Below are 14,528 nucleotides of genomic sequence, written 5' to 3'. Positions count from 1 at the left end.
GTCGGCGCTCGGCTCCGCCTAGTAGCACGTAGTCGCCATTACAAGGGCGGCCATTTCCTGTCGGATCCGGGAGTTGACGTGCGGCGCCTCTGCGCTCGCCTCCGGCTTTCTCGGCTCCCGCCGATCCCGGTCTCGGGAGTCGGGAGGGGAGTTCATGTTGGCCTCGACTCGTTACGCGCGTACTTAGCGATTGTGGCGGCCGGAGGAATGGTGATTGAAGGACCGCATCAACGTGGTTTTGTTTTGTTTTTTTTGTAGCTAGACCCCGCGTCGGCGTGGTGGTGATGTTTTTTATAGATGATCTTTAAATTCCTTTATCCAAGTCGCCCGCCATATCTCTGTATATAACTGACTGACTGACGGGCCCGAAAGAGAGGATTTCAGGGAGTCCTTAGAAGAGTGGTTTGTCGGCAAACGTTATGGACGGCATAAGTGCTGCCCTTTTTAAACGTTAGGCTGCCTAGGTATCCCCCCGCCTTTTTCTCTTTTTTTTTTTTAAGCGGGGGCCACATGTCGCCGCCTCTGCCAGTCCTGCGAGGGGCGATAAAAGGCTGTTTGCAGTCCCGTCGCCAGTCTGGTTGCAGATGTGTAATTGTTAGGTTGCGCCCTTTGTATCGTCGCGTAAAATACCTTGGTAGTTAGTGTTGAAGGACTCGGCTAACGCAGATGATAAAGTAGTCCGGGCGGTGTGGGGCTGCTCTATAAAGCTAGGTTTGTTATATATCTTTGTATAAATTACATTTTCGGGGGCAGAATTGAGGTTCGTGGGCTGATGCATGTGCCTTTGTTTTTATATGTGTGTATTATGTAAATAACTAGTTTCTGAAGTGGGACTAGGTCCAGTGGCTTTAGTGTTCTTTCCTTTGTAAAAGAAAAAACTAATATTGTTTTGGATTTTTAAGGCAATTACTGGAGGGCTTAAGACCCTAAAATGAAGAAATGGCTCTTTAGTTTGTTGTGTTCAGATCTGGGTTTTGTTAGTATCTAGTAATCGGCAACCAAAGGCAAAACTGATCTGTGTTGGTTTTTGTAGGCTACTGCAGCACTAGGGTGTCAGTTGGTCCCGCCCAGAACAGTTCTGCTCTGCAAGGATATATAATTGGTACGTTCTAGAAACAGTCCTGTCTTTGCTTTTTAAAAATATTTAGCTGCAAATTACTTTTCAATAAGCCGAATGGACTAGCTTCTTTATTTTTTTAACAGATTGGTGTGTCCATATAATCCAAGAAAATGGAAACTGAACAGCCAGAGGAAACCTTCCCCAACACCGAAACCAACGGTGAATTTGGTAAGAAGACATTTTAATTTTAACAATTTTATATTTTTATCGGTGTTTAGTCTGAGATCCCTGTGAATTACAGCTTGGCTTTTATTTATGAACTTAAAATAATCCTTACTCCCATGTTTTGTGTTTAGAAAATTGAAAGGGCGCATGCTTTGATTCATATTTAAAAGTCAAAGAATCCGAGTGCCTTCAGCCTTTTTAAAACAAACTTACAATTAGCAACAAATCTCTTAAGATAGAATATAGTTGCTTTCTCTAATTTAAGTTAAGTTAGTTAAATTAAAACTTTATGATTAAAGATGCCTTTTGAAGATGTGCTTTCTTTGAAATTTGGAACTGTTGATTTCTAGGTAAACGCCCTGCAGAAGATATGGAAGAGGAACAAGCTTTTAAAAGATCTAGGAACACTGATGAGATGGTTGAATTACGCATTCTGCTTCAGAGCAAGGTATTCATTTTATTCTTGGGAAATTGAAAATGGGTTTTAAGTTCTGGTTTGGCCCTCTTGGAAGCCTTCAAATTCAAAGCCTTAGAGGTTGAAGAATATGAAAGATTTGTGTGGCTCCACAAGGACTTGTAGGCCATGTGGTGGCTTTGTTTGTTTGTTTGTGTAATAATTAAAATGAAATCCCTTAATACATTGAGCAACTTAACAGGTTAAACCAGGAGAAGGGTGTGGGTAATCCTTAAAGCATTAATGGGTCTTGATTGCATTGCAAATTTATTAGAAAGCAATTTGGCAGTTCACTTGATACTATCAGGTAACAATGAAAAGGTATCTACTACTAATACTTACATTATTTGTTTTACAGATGGGTACTGTGAAATTAATCAGTGCTAAAGTTTTAATAAGTTCAGTGTATACTGACATTCTAAATATTTAAAATTTCTGCCTTGGTGGGTTTTTTTTTTTGTTTTTTACTGTATTATTTTTAATACCCCAAATAGATTTTTAGCCCTATAACAAGAAAAAGTGAGAAGGGCTAATTTTATTTATTTTTATATTTTTCTTGCTTAAAGCTTGTGAACACAGGAAGGAAGGGGCAAAATTAATCTGTCTTTTTACTTTTTCCAGAATGCTGGGGCAGTGATTGGAAAAGGAGGCAAGAATATTAAGGCTCTGCGTACAGACGTAAGTATTAAAGAGTTTAAAACTACTACTCCAGCTTCAGTTTATGTTCGTAGAAATTTAAAGAGTTGCATCATAGAAATCACTTAATAGTTTAGATACATGCCATTTATAATAATCAATTTCATAGATAATTTCAAGGTTTGCCATTCCTGATTTAACAAAGTTTGGATTGGGTTGGGTGGTGAGGTCTATATTAAACCTCTTCACTTTCTAATAACTTTGCACCAAATTATTCACTTCAGGCAGGATAACATCTTAATTAGAAATAACGACAGTGTAAAGACCCTTAATTGCATCATTTCCCATGTGTGTGAATCAATTACTGTGTTACTGAAAGCCATTGCAGGTGGCTGATTAAACTCAGAAATTTTTATTCCCTTTTTTTAATCGTCCATCTGTTTAACAGCTTGCACATGGAACACAAATTAATGTTGAGCTTGCATGATTTAAATATGGGTAAAGAAGAGAAGGCACTTACCTTTAAGATTGGGAAACCTTATGTCAGTGCCATTGATTTTAGTCTTAATATTTTATAGTGGGTTGACTCTTGTGATTAGACACATTAAATGTTGGTATCACCAGAAGTAAGCATATTTATAGGACTTGGCTACACCTAAATTCCTTTTAAAAAAATTTTTTTCTCATAGTGAACACGCTCTTAAATGTTTTCTTGCTGAAATGGAGCCAAATAATAACTTTGTGTTGAATACTTATAGTATTTCATTTCTCTCTTGGTCGCAGATCTTTGTATGTTCCTCTTGAGTACTGTAAACTGAACTTGAAAATTTGCTTAAAATTTTACAAACTTGCCTGTTAGGATCTAGGAATGCCTTTTAAACCTCCAGGAAACCAACTAGTCTTTTAAGAGTTAGGGTTTTTGGTGGTGTGGGAATTTTTGTTTTGTCTTTTATAAACCTCTCTCCTCTTAATCCAGATGTTCTGTATAATTATCTGGGTTATTAATTTCCCCGTTCCTCAAGAACTTGAGTAAACTGAGTCATGACAGGTTTTGTGTCTACCCTCATGAGCCAGCCTGCTACTGAAACATCGTTTGTTTTCTTAAAAAGAAAAAAAAATAGTACCGTCATTTAAGGTCCTTAAATGTTAAGCCACAGTCAGATATAGAGAAGTCCATTATTGTGTTAGTCTTCAGAACAACTTAAACTTGTTTTCATTAATTGAGAGTATGAGTATAGTTTGTATTAAATTAAAATTTATTGCTTTTCCCCCTTTTCCCTCTCCTTGTTTTTTTGGCCATATATCTCCGTTGCCCATGTACTGGATCGACTTACCCCTGCGTTGCCCACCATGACGTTGGCCCATCCGCCCCTGAACGCCCATGTGAAAACCCTGGTTGGCTATGCCCAAAAATGTGCTCGTTGCCAAACGGGTACCATACTTGACAACTTCTGATTGAATGCCCATGCCCAATGCCAACATCCACGAACGCCAATGACCAATGCAGTACAATGCCAGTGTTTCAGTCCCAGACAGCAGTGGCCCCGAGCGGTATGTCCCAACAGTTTATGCCTCACTGCCTGATTAGAAAGAGAGAAATGTATTTTATTACCTGCCTTTTATATAATTAAATAGTATCCCCTTTAGACGGTGTATTGTTTTTCAAGTTTCTGTCTTATTTTCCCCATTAAGTCTTTTTGTCACTGAACTTTTACCGTGAGTTGCCCACCCAAACGATCCACTAATTTTATTTCGATGGAAGGAGCACAGCTTCAAGTGTTGCATATTTGCTGCATTGTAAATCAAATTGTTACCAAAATAGTCTCTCGCTCTGTCTTTGTGGCCCACCTTGCTTCCCAACATTTGCCTGTTCATAATTTTTTCTGATGAAATGCTAACTCTGGTTCACTTTCCTTCACTTCTCATTTGTATTGTCTTTGTTTTGTCTTGCATTTGTATTTGTTTTCTTGCAGAGCCCATTAGTGATCTAATTTCTAACTGGTATCCATAACCTTACTCCAAATATAATGTTCACCACTTGCATATTCCCCACTTTGCCTAAGAGAAGGTGTGCCAGTTTTACCAGTGTAACAGCGAGGGTATCCTCAATTAACTTAGTGGTGGCGGGGAACATAAATATTCAACTCTGCTTCAGTTCTGGTCAATTTATTGCCCACTTAATCTGAGCCCTTCCAAGAGCCCATTCTCTCTGTCTCTCTCCAAGTCTCCTAATATTGTTATCATGTCTGTATTGGGCATAAAACAAAAATGCATGTGTAAACCTATAAATAGGCTACTTTAAATGGGGAGTATTAAATGTTACTTCTCTGGAAAAGTTTGTATGAATACTAGTGATAAACACAAAACTCATTTTTCTTTTCCAACTTTTTTGTACTATCTGGTATTTGTGATGTTTGACAGCATATTGAGTATCAGTGCTGATATTGAAACAATTGGAGAAATTCTGAAGAAAATCATCCCTACCTTGGAAGAGGTAGGCTCATTTTTTTCTGTATTTGTTGACTGGGGAGGGTTAAAGTATGTTTTGGTGGGACCTAATGGGGGAGGTGGAAAGACAGTGGGTATAACATTTTGTAGTAGTAGTAGCATTGTACAACCTGCTTTATAGTATACAGGGTTGCTGTATTCACATTGTTTTTAAAATGTCTGACCACAACGGAGTAAATCTGAACTAAAAATATCTGGTCATGCATTTTCATTGGTTTAGCATATATTTTATGGGCTTTAGTTTTAGAGGAGGTTTTTTGTTTTGTTTTTGTTTCATTAAATTTGAGGATTTTTAAATTCTGTAATAATTTGTAGTGTATGGAGAAAACCATTGTACATTCTTAGTGTAGATTAATGTAGTTTCTCGCTATTTAATGATGTAGATGTGAAATATGTTGTAGTAGCTTTACCAATATATGCGACAATAGCCTGATCACACTAGACACTTAACCTATTACTCTTATTTTTCTACTTTCAGGGCCTGCAGTTGCCATCACCCACTGCAACCAGCCAGCTCCCGCTCGAATCTGATGCTGTGGAATGCTTAAATGTATGTCATAGTGCCATTGAACCCCACTGAAGTATGGAGCCTGGCCCATGGGATTAATTTTATTTTTAACATAGTGTGCTTTTCCGGTCTCTATAGAAAAAGGCTTAAAAACATGATAAATGAATGGTCTTACAACTCACTGTTGACCCTGCTCCATGCTGCAGTGGGAATTAACTACATTTGCAAAGTGCTTTGCAGTCATTTATATTATGATGTTATTTGAATGTTAATAATAATATTGTAGTAACAGCGACATGCTAAATGGCTGCAGTGTGGGTATGGTGTTGCAGGACCTGAAAATAAAATAGTTTTTTAAGGTGGTGCAGAATGTCCTTTTTGGGCCTGGCTATTGAGGATAATAAGCACATAACTGGTAAAGTTATTGAAATATAAATTCAGGTTGCTCACTGCAACAGTATGTTATGCTTATAGCAGATAAGTGTGTATTGGGGAAATCCTTAATTTGGAACTAAAATTTTATAACTCTCCCTCTGCAGTACCAACACTATAAAGGAAGCGACTTTGACTGCGAATTGAGACTGTTGATTCATCAGAGTCTGGCAGGAGGGATTATTGGGGTCAAAGGTGCTAAAATCAAAGAACTTCGAGAGGTAAAGGCACTTTTGTTTTCTTTTACTGGAAAATAGTTTTTCATATAGACTTGGTGTAGTGGCCTTGCACCTTTCTGAGTTTCTTCCCTGAGATTCCTCATCACATTTGCTGTTGAAATACCACAATAAGGCCTGACCACATTATTTTGGCGTGCTTCTCCTCCCTCCCACCCCTACCCCCCCCCCAAAAAATCCTAGGTTTACCAACAAAATTTGGGGTGGAGAGGAGTGGGTTTACTTAAGATTGATAAGTTTATCTGAACCTTCCTAGGTTTCCTAACCTCTTTAGTGTACTTCCTTGTGTTTGTTTTGTTGGGGTGGGGTTTTTTTGTTTGTGTTTTTTTTTGGTTAATGCTTTTTTTTTTCTTTTTTAATACAGAACACTCAGACAACAATCAAGCTATTCCAGGAATGCTGTCCTCATTCCACTGACAGAGTCGTTCTTATTGGAGGAAAACCTGATAGGGTTGTAGAGTGCATAAAGATCATCCTTGATCTTATATCAGAGGTACCTTAAGAATGTTTATCTTCATGTTTAACTTCTTGAGACATAGATGTCAAAGTATTTCAGAATATTTAGACAAATGTCTTTTGTCCTTTCCCTAGCAATTTTCAATCCCCTATCTTTAGCTAGCTATTACTTTAATTTAGAAATAATTTGAGAGACTGGAAAACTGTCTTGATTGCTGGTGGGATTTTTATAGCCTTTAGTCCTTCAAAGGAAATTGCTACAGTACTACATTGCACAGAGCTTCCAACTGATAGTGTTCAGTAGTGTTCGTATGGGTTACAGGCTCACCCAAGATACTGAACCTTTTATGCCTCTGAGTGGTCACTTCATAGACTCCATTGTGAAACATAAAAGGGGTTGTAGTCCCTTAAGATAATCTGGTAAAAGTAGCAAGCTGCTACTTCTTCCCCCAAGCAGTAAAGCTCACTTTTTCTTTAGGACTCACAAAAAATAATGCATTTCTTTCCAGTTATTTCCTATATTCCTGTTTTTGCTTATATTCCTGTCTGAAGTACCTCACAGGAAAAATAAAAGGACTTTAGATAATTTGTAAAAAGAATGGTTATCAAGTCTGTTTTTCTTTGGTGTGTAATATTGCTGTTCTTGTTTTAGTCGCCCATCAAAGGACGTGCACAGCCTTATGATCCCAACTTTTATGATGAAACTTATGATTATGGTGGCTTTACAATGATGTTTGATGACCGCCGTGGCCGTCCTGTGGGATTTCCCATGCGGGGAAGAGGTGGTTTTGATAGAATGCCTCCTGGTCGGGGTGGGCGCCCCATGCCTCCATCTAGAAGAGATTATGATGACATGAGCCCTCGGCGAGGACCTCCTTCCCCTCCTCCTGGACGAGGTGGCCGGGGTGGTAGCAGAGCTCGCAATCTTCCTCTTCCTCCTCCACCACCACCTAGAGGAGGGTAAGTTCCTTTTCATCTACATATTACTAACATATAAGAGGCTGCAGTTTAGGGGGTGATCGGGGTTAGACTTTCTTTATTTGATGTGTGTGATGTCAGTAAACTGAGATTACAACCAGTACTGTTTTTGCAGGGATCTAATGGCCTATGACAGGAGAGGAAGACCTGGAGATCGCTATGATGGCATGGTAAGAATTTTCATTTATCAATTACATTTCAGTGTGTAAGGCATCTACAAGTATGGTATAGTGAACATTTTTGTTCCCGAAAATGTTGCTGGAAAAGCTTGTCTTACAAATTCACTCCTTAGATAGCCACTTACATCATTTTGTTCTTTGCCAGACTAGTAAGACTTTATTGAGCCATCATTATTCCCCAAAGTATGTAATGTAGAAATATAAATTGGGCATATAAAAGCAATAACTATGGCAAAAGTATTCTGCCAGGTTCATGTTAACAGTTCTTTGTCTCAACACAGGTTGGTTTCAGTGCCGATGAAACATGGGACTCTGCAATAGATACATGGAGCCCTTCAGAATGGCAGATGGCTTATGAACCACAGGTTGAGTATCCTGGCTGTTTGCACTCATATCGGGAATAATTAAGATGTTTGCCTACTCACCAATAAGTGTCTTTTTTTCAACTTAATATTTTTCTTTAAATGCTGTGTACCTGACTAGTTTCTTGCCCTAAGGGTTGTCTTCTGAAATATACTTACTAGGGAGCATATGGGACTTTGGTTTCCTAAACTGAGGAGTTTTAGGAATACTAAAATATCTGAAAAAGAGTCTTGAAAGCGAAGTAATATTCTATTTTTTCTTTCCATTTTTAGGGTGGCTCTGGATATGGTAAGTTTTCTCCTTTGTGAAATCAAATATTATTTCATGTTTTCTAAAAGAACTTAATGCTCATTATTTAAATCAGATTATTCCTATGCAGGGGGTCGTGGCTCATATGGTGATCTTGGTGGACCTATTATTACAACACAAGTAACTATTCCCAAAGATGTAAGTATCTTTACTGTATTACAGTAAACGTTTAATGAATTATTTCAAGTCCTCCAACTTATAATAAGAGATTTTAACAAATCCATTTTAGGAATAAAGTTGTTTTTTAAGGACTTCAGTGAGATGTCCTCCAATTTGGGATTTGTCAGGTGTCCACTACTATCAAAAGCTGTTGGATGGTTTTGAGCCTTTGATTCATTAAGAAAATGTTGAAGTAATTGCATTGTAACCCAAATCTTGACTAGTTTTGGCGGGGGTGGGGAGGGGATTAAAAGTCAGAATAAATAACTACGAAGTTAAACTCGAAGGTCTTTTAAAATATAGGTAATGTGATTTTTTTTTTTTGAAGTATATCATAAACGCTTGTTTTTGAAAACCTTTTCAGCTGGCTGGATCTATAATTGGCAAAGGTGGTCAGAGGATTAAACAAATTCGTCATGAGTCAGGAGCTTCGATCAAAATTGATGAGCCTTTAGAAGGGTCCGAAGATCGGATCATTACCATTACAGGAACACAGGACCAGATACAGAATGCACAGTATTTGCTGCAGAACAGGTCAGTTTAAGTTTAGCTTTATGTTAGCCTACACATACTAAAACTTTAAAAAGCTTTTCTTCTCAATTGATTTTTCTTTTAGAAGCCATGGTGTCTCAACCTTTTGGGGACCTAACTTCTAAACATTCTAATAGTTTTGCTTTAATTTTCTTCTGCTTTCTTACTAAAAACGGAGACATTCAGTACTAATCTTGCTGGAAGAAGCCTTAACCAAGCAAACTTCTCATTTCTCTGGTGAAAACTGCTGCCAAAACCACTTGTTATAAATTATACAAAGCCTGTAGAAAATGTAGAAGATTCAATGGATGTTGGTCTAGTTCTGTGTGGAAGACTAGTGATTTTGTTGTTTTTAGATAACTAAATCGACAACAAATCACAGTCTGCCATATGGCACAGGCCATGCCTCTACAGGACAAATGATTGGTGCTGTAAAATGCAGCATTTCACACCTTCACTGGCATTTCTTGTCTTTTTCTACCAAATATTAACAACTTTTTGTTTCATTTTCTTAATTCTGCTCTACTAATGTCTGGTTCACTATTAATCTTTTTTTTTTCTTGAATTTTACATTGCTCTAATTTGTAATTGCTGTTTTAATTCTTATTTCTAATTATTAATGGACATGCTTATCGCTTTAATTTAGCATTGAAATTGTCTTAATGTTGATGAAGATGTTACGAACAAAAATTCTAATTCGTACTTTTTTTTCTTTTCTTTTATAGTGTGAAGCAGTATGCAGATGTTGAAGGATTCTAATGCAAGATATTTTTTCTTTTTTATAGTGTGAAGCAGTATTCTGGAAAGTTTTTCTAAGACTAGTGAAGAACTGAAGGAGTCCTGCATCTTTTATTTTTTATCTGCTTCTGTTTAAAAAGCCAACATTCCTCTGCTTCATAGGTGTTCTGCATTTGAGGTGTAGTGAAATCTTTGCTGTTCACCAGATGTAATGTTTTAGTTCCTTACAAACTGGGTCGGGGGGGAGGGTGTGCAAAAACTAACATTGAAATTTTGAAACAGCAGCAGAGTGAGTGAATTTTAATTTTTGTTCATTGTTGGTGGTTAGAAAATTCCCCCTATGTAATTATTGTGAACACTTTGCTTTGTGGTCACTGTAACATTTGGGGGGTGGGGGGGACAGGAAAGAAAAGTAATAATAGTCCATATGTCCCTGAGGCAAAAAAAAAAAATAGTCTTTGCAAATTCAGTTCTGGTGATTTCTGGATGGTTTAAATGTCCATTACTTGGGAAGAAATTCCATCATACCCCACTCATGCTTATAATAAGCTGGGGATTTTGTTTTTGTAAATGCCCCTACTTTGCAACAGTTTCCTATGTTAGTAATTGTGAAGAACCAAGGTGGGGAGCAGTACTAAAAATTAAGTAATGGTATAAATGTATACCAGAAGCCTGATAGCAAGTTTTATTAATCGGAGTAATATTTGGTTATGGAAGTGACTGATGCTAAATAAATTCTGGTTATTTTTTATTAGATAATTTCTTAACAAATTTAAACTGTCAGCCTGCTTAGTGTCTATTAGTTAAACTTTGTAAAATATATATATATTCTTGTTTTTCCATTGTATGCAAAATGAAAGAAAAAGATGTACCATTTCTTTGTTGTATGTTGGATTATGTAGGAAATGTTTGTGAACAAGTCAAAAAAAAGGGAAAAAAGTTCCTGTGGATGTTTTGTGTAGTATCTTGACGTTTGTATTAATAATAGTTAAGTTCACTTCCGAATAAAATTCCCATAATGCTAGATTTGACGTGTGCCCAATTTGAGCAAGGGTTGATTGACACCTGTTAAAATTTGTTAAACCGTTCCTCTTGTAAGGAAATATAGTAATCTTAAATTACATATTTTTTGTGTGAAGTGTTTTTCTAGCATTTATAAATGGAATCTGGTAAGGGTGGTAAAGACAGAATTTCAGCAGTTGGGCTATTAATCTTAAAGAGGGAGTATCGCATAATGGGAGCTGAGTCGTGCAATTTAACAGCTCCTGTTCTCCCATTACATGATAAATTTTTGAATCTTTTGTTTCTATCTATAGAATTAGTTCTAGTTTGATGTTTGAGAATATTCAAATAACTAGTATATGGTTCCTAATTCATAAATTCCTGAAATATTGGCCTCCAAATATCCAGAAGGCATGAGAACTCGGTTACATAGAAAAGGGTTCATAGGGATAGCTCCATTTTCTTATATTTAGGAAAGAAGTTTGTGTATAATATAAAAGTGGGCGGTTTTTCTTGAATACATAATGATACATGGAAATACGCCATTTAAGGCTATTAGTATTTCAGTAACACCCCTTATAGGGGAGAGAAATTGAGTGGTCTTTTGATAGTGAAGTACATGGTGTCACATAGCTTAAAACTAGTGAATACTATTTGTAAGGTTTCCCCAGAGGTGAAGTCAGGCTGAGTTGCCACATTGGGATTGCTTAGGGTAGTACAGCCTGCTGGTGTTGAAATGAGTCCTCCCCAGAAAAAAAAAAAACAAGGGGGATGACATGTAGTCAAGTTATTCCAACCTGTGGAGAGCATTCCTGGAGCAAACACTGGTTTTCAAAGCTTTCTTTAGCCATTAAAAAATTAGTTATGTAAATATATGAGTAGCTGAAAGTTTTAACTTGCCTTCCACAAACAATTCAGACTTTGAACACTTGAACCTAAAAGAATTGGAGAATATCTGGCATTGATAAGTTTACAACTGAGAGGGAGAGGCCTTTTGCATTGGTTAAAGGGTGTTTGAACTTGAACATAGGCTGGGGTTTGAGTTAAATTGAAAAAAAATCTGGTTTAGAATTATTGAAAACGATATCAAACAAATTTTATAAGAAGTACATATACTGATTTGCTACTTTAAAAATGTAAATAGCCCTTGTTGGGGTAGCTCAATCAGATAGTGTTATACTGATAACCCCAAGATTGTGGGTTCAATCCCAGTTCACATAACAACCAATAAATGCATAAATAAGTGGGACAACAAATTGATATTTTTCTTCACTATAAATAATGAACTATAAACATGGAAGGTTTCAAAACATCTTTAGCTTAACTTCGACAATTACCAAAATGACAACAGAAATCGGGTTGCACCAAGGTTTTACAGCAGGGGTGGGAAACCTTTTTTCTGCCAAGGGTCATTTGGATATAATATTCAGAAGCCATACAAAATTATCAACTTAAAAATTAGCTTGCTATATTTGGTCAAACAGTTACTTAATTCACCCCTAATGCCTTGGCAGGGCCAGACCAAATGATTTCACAGGCCATATAAGGCCATGGGCTGGACATTTCCCACTCATTTTGTAGGAATAAACAATTTGAAACCTTTACCTATTCACATTATAGTTTGCCTTTACAATGAGACCATAATGGAGAATATTTTCATTGTGTTGAATGATCCAGTTATTCCTAAATCTTTAATCACTGATATCTCTGGTATACACAGAGACTGAATCTTTTAGGAAAAAGTGAACTATAACAGTTTTTCTCAATCATTTCAGTGGTTTGTTTTCCAATGTCTTAGGTTAATACTCAAAATGGGATTACTGTTCCACAAACATGACAGGTTTTGATTTGCCTTAAGATTGCTGCTGCTGCTGAAGCGGCCTATATTTTATTTTTTTAATCCTCACTGGAGAACAGGCTTAGAGGAAGGAAGAGAACTATCGGTGGATCAAACCCACAACCCAGGTATGTGCCCTGCCCAAATCGAACCCACAACCTTTTGTTGCATGGATGAAATTCAACCAGGCCTATACTTTAAATTTTATTTTCAGGTCAATGAAAATAAGTCCATAAGGTTGGTTTGGTTTTTTAAATGTTTAGTGCCATCAAAATTTTGGAAAGGGATTTAATCTTGATGGCTAAATTAAACTAATCTTAAATACTATGTTTACATCTGTTTATTGTCAATGTTTGCCCCTTGCTGGCAAGTTTGAAGTGAAATTGACCCAAATTCTTGATGGTGACACTGAACTTGTACGAAACAATATCACAGTGTTTCTCAAACTGTTAATAGGACCATCTTCAACAATGCTGGTTAAACATGAAAATGGCCCACACTTCAGTTCTAGTAAATCAGTCGCTATAAAGAGGCATCAAGAATCTGCACATTTGACATACAGATGGTCAATAGACATGAAAAAATGCTCAAAGTCACCTATGATCAGATGCAAATAAAAATATCACCCCACACTTGTCAAAATGGCAACTATCAAATCAAGTTCTGAAGAGGATATGGAGAAAGGGGAATCCTAGTACACCGTTGATGAGAATGCAGACTGGTGCAGCCACTGGAAAACAGTATGGAGTTTCCTCAAAAAATTGAAAATGACCCAGCCAGTTGAGCACCAATCTATAAACCAGGAGGTCTTTGATTCCCAGTCAAGACATGCCTGAGTTGTGGGCTCAATCTCACAACTGGGCAGCTGATCAGTGATTCTCTCCCATCATCAATGTTTCACCCTTCCGCTCTCAAATCAATATAAAAGATACCCTTTGGGTTAAAAATGGAACTGGCCCCACTTCTAGGACTATCGCCTAAGAATCCGAAAACACTAATCAGAACATATGCCCCCCAATATTCATAGTGTTATTTACAGTAGCCAAGGTCTGTAAAAAGCACAAGTGCCCATCAATAGGTGAATGGATAAAAACTGACACATTTACACCATGGAATACTATGCAGCAGTAAAGAAGGGTTTCCTTGCCCTGGCGGGTTTTGCTCAGTGAATAGAGGGTATTGGTCTGCAGACCAAAGGGTTCTGGGTTCAATTACAGTCAAGAGAATGCACCTTAGTTGCAGACTCCTCCTGGGCCCGGGCCCTGGTCAGGGCGTGTGCAGGAGGCAACCAATGGTGTTTCTGTCACGTAGATGTTTCTCTCCCTCTTCCATTTTCTTTTCTTTTTTTTTCCCTCATCCATTTTCTTTAGAAATCAATGAAAAACTATCCTTGGGTGAGGATGAAAAAAAAAAAAAGAAGGATCTCATATCCTTTAAGAAAGTATGGAGGTGCCGAAACTGGTTTGGCTCAGTGGATAGAGCGTCAGCCTGCGGACTGAAAGGTCCTGGGTTCTATTCTGGTCAAGGGCATATACCTGGGTTGCGGGCACATCCCCAGTGGGGGATGTGCAGGAAGCAGCTGATCGATGTTTCTAACTTTCTATCTCTCTCCCTTCCTCTCTGTAGAAAATCAATAAAATATGTTTTAAAAAAAATAAGTATGGAGGAACCTGGAGAGTGTTATGCTAAGCGAAATAAGCCAGTCAGAGAATGACAAATATCACATGATCTCACATATATGGAATATAAAGAACAAAATAGGACCAGAAGCATGGATAAATGAAAGACTAACATCTCAAAGGGGAAGTGGGGGTGAGAAGGATGGGATGAGATGAAGAAAAAAAAACCTTGCATATATGCATCATCTGTGGTCACTGACAATAATATGGTGAAGGCCTCCGGGAGGGTGTAGGACGG

The 14,528-nt window shown here is 37.5% G+C and overlaps 1 protein-coding gene across 9 annotated transcripts in view; it reads left to right on the top strand.

The window, feature by feature from the left end:
* The window catches only part of HNRNPK (heterogeneous nuclear ribonucleoprotein K), a 10,950-nt gene extending 897 nt beyond the window's left edge, over nt 1-10,053 (top strand). For 2 of the 9 annotated variants that reach the window (XM_006759476.2, XM_006759475.2), the window contains exons 2-17: nt 1,034-1,102; nt 1,204-1,288; nt 1,636-1,733; nt 2,361-2,417; nt 3,883-3,926; nt 4,797-4,869; nt 5,362-5,433; nt 5,931-6,044; nt 6,424-6,552; nt 7,168-7,475; nt 7,609-7,663; nt 7,954-8,037; nt 8,308-8,323; nt 8,400-8,482; nt 8,868-9,037; nt 9,760-10,053. In XM_006759476.2, the coding sequence (XP_006759539.1) occupies nt 1,231-1,288; nt 1,636-1,733; nt 2,361-2,417; nt 3,883-3,926; nt 4,797-4,869; nt 5,362-5,433; nt 5,931-6,044; nt 6,424-6,552; nt 7,168-7,475; nt 7,609-7,663; nt 7,954-8,037; nt 8,308-8,323; nt 8,400-8,482; nt 8,868-9,037; nt 9,760-9,793 (1,395 nt within the window). In that variant the 5' untranslated portion in view covers nt 1,034-1,102; nt 1,204-1,230 and the 3' untranslated portion in view covers nt 9,794-10,053. Of the gene's footprint in view, nt 1-65; nt 211-1,033; nt 1,103-1,183; nt 1,289-1,635; nt 1,734-2,360; nt 2,418-3,882; nt 3,927-4,796; nt 4,870-5,361; nt 5,434-5,930; nt 6,045-6,423; nt 6,553-7,167; nt 7,476-7,608; nt 7,664-7,953; nt 8,038-8,307; nt 8,324-8,399; nt 8,483-8,867; nt 9,038-9,759 lie in introns of those variants that run through there. The other 7 variants (XM_006759478.2, XM_006759479.2, XM_006759477.2 and 4 more) reach the window with 6 other exon arrangements.
* The last annotated feature ends 4,475 nt before the right edge of the window (nt 10,054-14,528 follow it).

Source organism: Myotis davidii, unplaced genomic scaffold, assembly GCF_000327345.1.
Source record: "Myotis davidii unplaced genomic scaffold, ASM32734v1 scaffold556, whole genome shotgun sequence".
Classification (NCBI taxonomy): domain Eukaryota; kingdom Metazoa; phylum Chordata; class Mammalia; order Chiroptera; family Vespertilionidae; genus Myotis; species Myotis davidii.
Note: the sequence above shows the minus strand (reverse complement) of the source record. Positions and strands in the feature narration are given on the sequence as shown.